At 43.7% G+C, this 1,985-nt stretch overlaps 1 protein-coding gene across 1 annotated transcript in view; it reads left to right on the top strand.

Moving 5' to 3' along the window:
- Positions 1-1,121, top strand: part of LOC143291490 (galactoside 2-alpha-L-fucosyltransferase Sec1-like) — a 5,212-nt gene extending 4,091 nt beyond the window's left edge. The window contains exon 2 of the mRNA XM_076601372.1: positions 1-1,121. This exon is cut by the window's left edge and continues 391 nt beyond it. Within this exon, the coding sequence (XP_076457487.1) occupies positions 1-943 (943 nt within the window). The 3' untranslated portion in view covers positions 944-1,121.
- The last annotated feature ends 864 nt before the right edge of the window (positions 1,122-1,985 follow it).

The following is a 1,985-nucleotide window of genomic DNA, read 5'->3' as shown; positions in this document are numbered from 1 at the left end:
AGCGACGCTGAAAGAGGTGAAGAAAAGAAACACGACCATGAACCAGACCCCAGCATTGCCTGTAACCACACACCCACCGACGACTGCTTTAACCCCGAAACAGAAGGAGCCTCCGAAACTTCTGTGCGTATATTTTACCGGTCGGCTGGGCAACGAACTCTTCGAGTTCGCAAGCACTCTAGGTCTGGCCTTGACGTTCAACCGTACACCCGTATTTCTGAGCAGTTCGGCTGTTAGCAAGGCGCTGAAGAACTTCAGGGGGTTCCCCTCCACGCTCACTCGAAATGAGGTCAAGCGCCGGTGCAATGAGAAGCATATCCACGAGAACTCGTGCTGCAAGTTTAAAGAGGAGATGACCAGGATGGACCCTGCCTCCGACTACAAAATATCCTCCTACCTCCAGTCGTACAGGTACTTCGAAAGCCAGATACCCGCCATTCGCAAAGCGGTGGTTTTCAACGACAGGATCCAAGCCCAGGCCAACACCACGTTACGGATGCTGAGAGAAAAATACCGCAACTCCACCTTGGTCGGAGTCCATATTCGCCACGGGGACATGGCGAGTGCACAGTACCAGAAGCTGGGCTATCCTCTCGCGACTCCCGCCTACATCAACAAATCCGTGTCGTACTTTTCCCAGCTGTACCCCAAATGCGCGTTCGTCGTGGCTTCGGACAGTATACCGTGGGTCAGGGACAACTTTCCCAAACAGCACACCGACGTCCACTTTCTGACCGGGAACGACCCGGCCGTGGACATGCAGATTCTGGCCTCCACGGATCACGTGATCATCTCTTTCGGGACCTTCTCCTGGTGGATCGGGTTCCTGAACCCTGGGAAGACGGTGTACATGAAGGACTTTATCAGAGCCAACACAGTCATCGGAAACGTCTTCAACCCCAAAGGTAGAGACTACATCTACCCGGGGTGGATACCTTTGTGATGACTAGAAAACAGGTTTGTTTGTGGGCTTTTGTTTGGACAAGGGTTACATCTACCCGGCTGGGTACCTTTGTGATGACGACGACAGGTTATATGTTCTGACAGGAGATGCATCTATCCGGGCTGGATACCTTTGGATGGCCAGAGGACATATTATATAAATCATAATATAGATTACATCTACCATGATATAGATTATACCTACCCTTTGTAGTAACTGGACGATATATATATATATATATATATATATATATATATATATATATATATATATATATATATATTCTGGCTGGGGTTTCATCTACCATTTGTGGGTACCTCCGTGATGGCTGGAGGACACGATATAGTTTAATCTTGAAATCCTGTAAAAAAAAAATTTTAAAAAAAGAAAAGAAAGAAAGAAAGAAAAAAAGAAAAAAGAAAAAAAAAACCCCACACAAACCACGAAACTTCTAACATAAAAATTCCCAATAGCCATTACATCTTCCCAGTGTGGATACCTTTGTAGTGACTAGAAGACACATTCTGACACGGGCTACGCCTTCCCCGGATGGACACCTTTGTGATGGCCAGAGGACGTATGTAAAATCCTTTTATAGACTGCATCTGTTGGTATTGATTACATCAGCCTTTATAAAGATTATATATATATATATATATATATATATATATATATATATATATATATATATGTATGTATTGATGATTGATGTACAAACGTGCTATCGTTGTGTTTAATGAAATATTAGTTTGAAATACTTATCAAGTCCGATAAGTCACACACACACACGCACACACACACACACACACACACGCACACGCACACACACTCTCTCTCTCTCTCTCTCACTCTCTCACACACACACACACGCACGCACGCGCGCGCACACACACACACACAGACACAGACACAGAGACACAGACACAGACACAGACACAGACACACACACATATATGTATATATATATATATATATATATATATATATATATATATATATATATATATATACTCACAGAAAGAAAACAAAAGAAAGAAAACGA

Source organism: Babylonia areolata, chromosome 17 (genome assembly GCF_041734735.1).
Source record: "Babylonia areolata isolate BAREFJ2019XMU chromosome 17, ASM4173473v1, whole genome shotgun sequence".
Taxonomy (NCBI): Eukaryota; Metazoa; Mollusca; class Gastropoda; order Neogastropoda; family Buccinidae; genus Babylonia; species Babylonia areolata.
The sequence above is the reverse complement of the archived record's forward strand: the minus strand, read 5'-3'. Positions and strand labels throughout refer to the sequence as shown.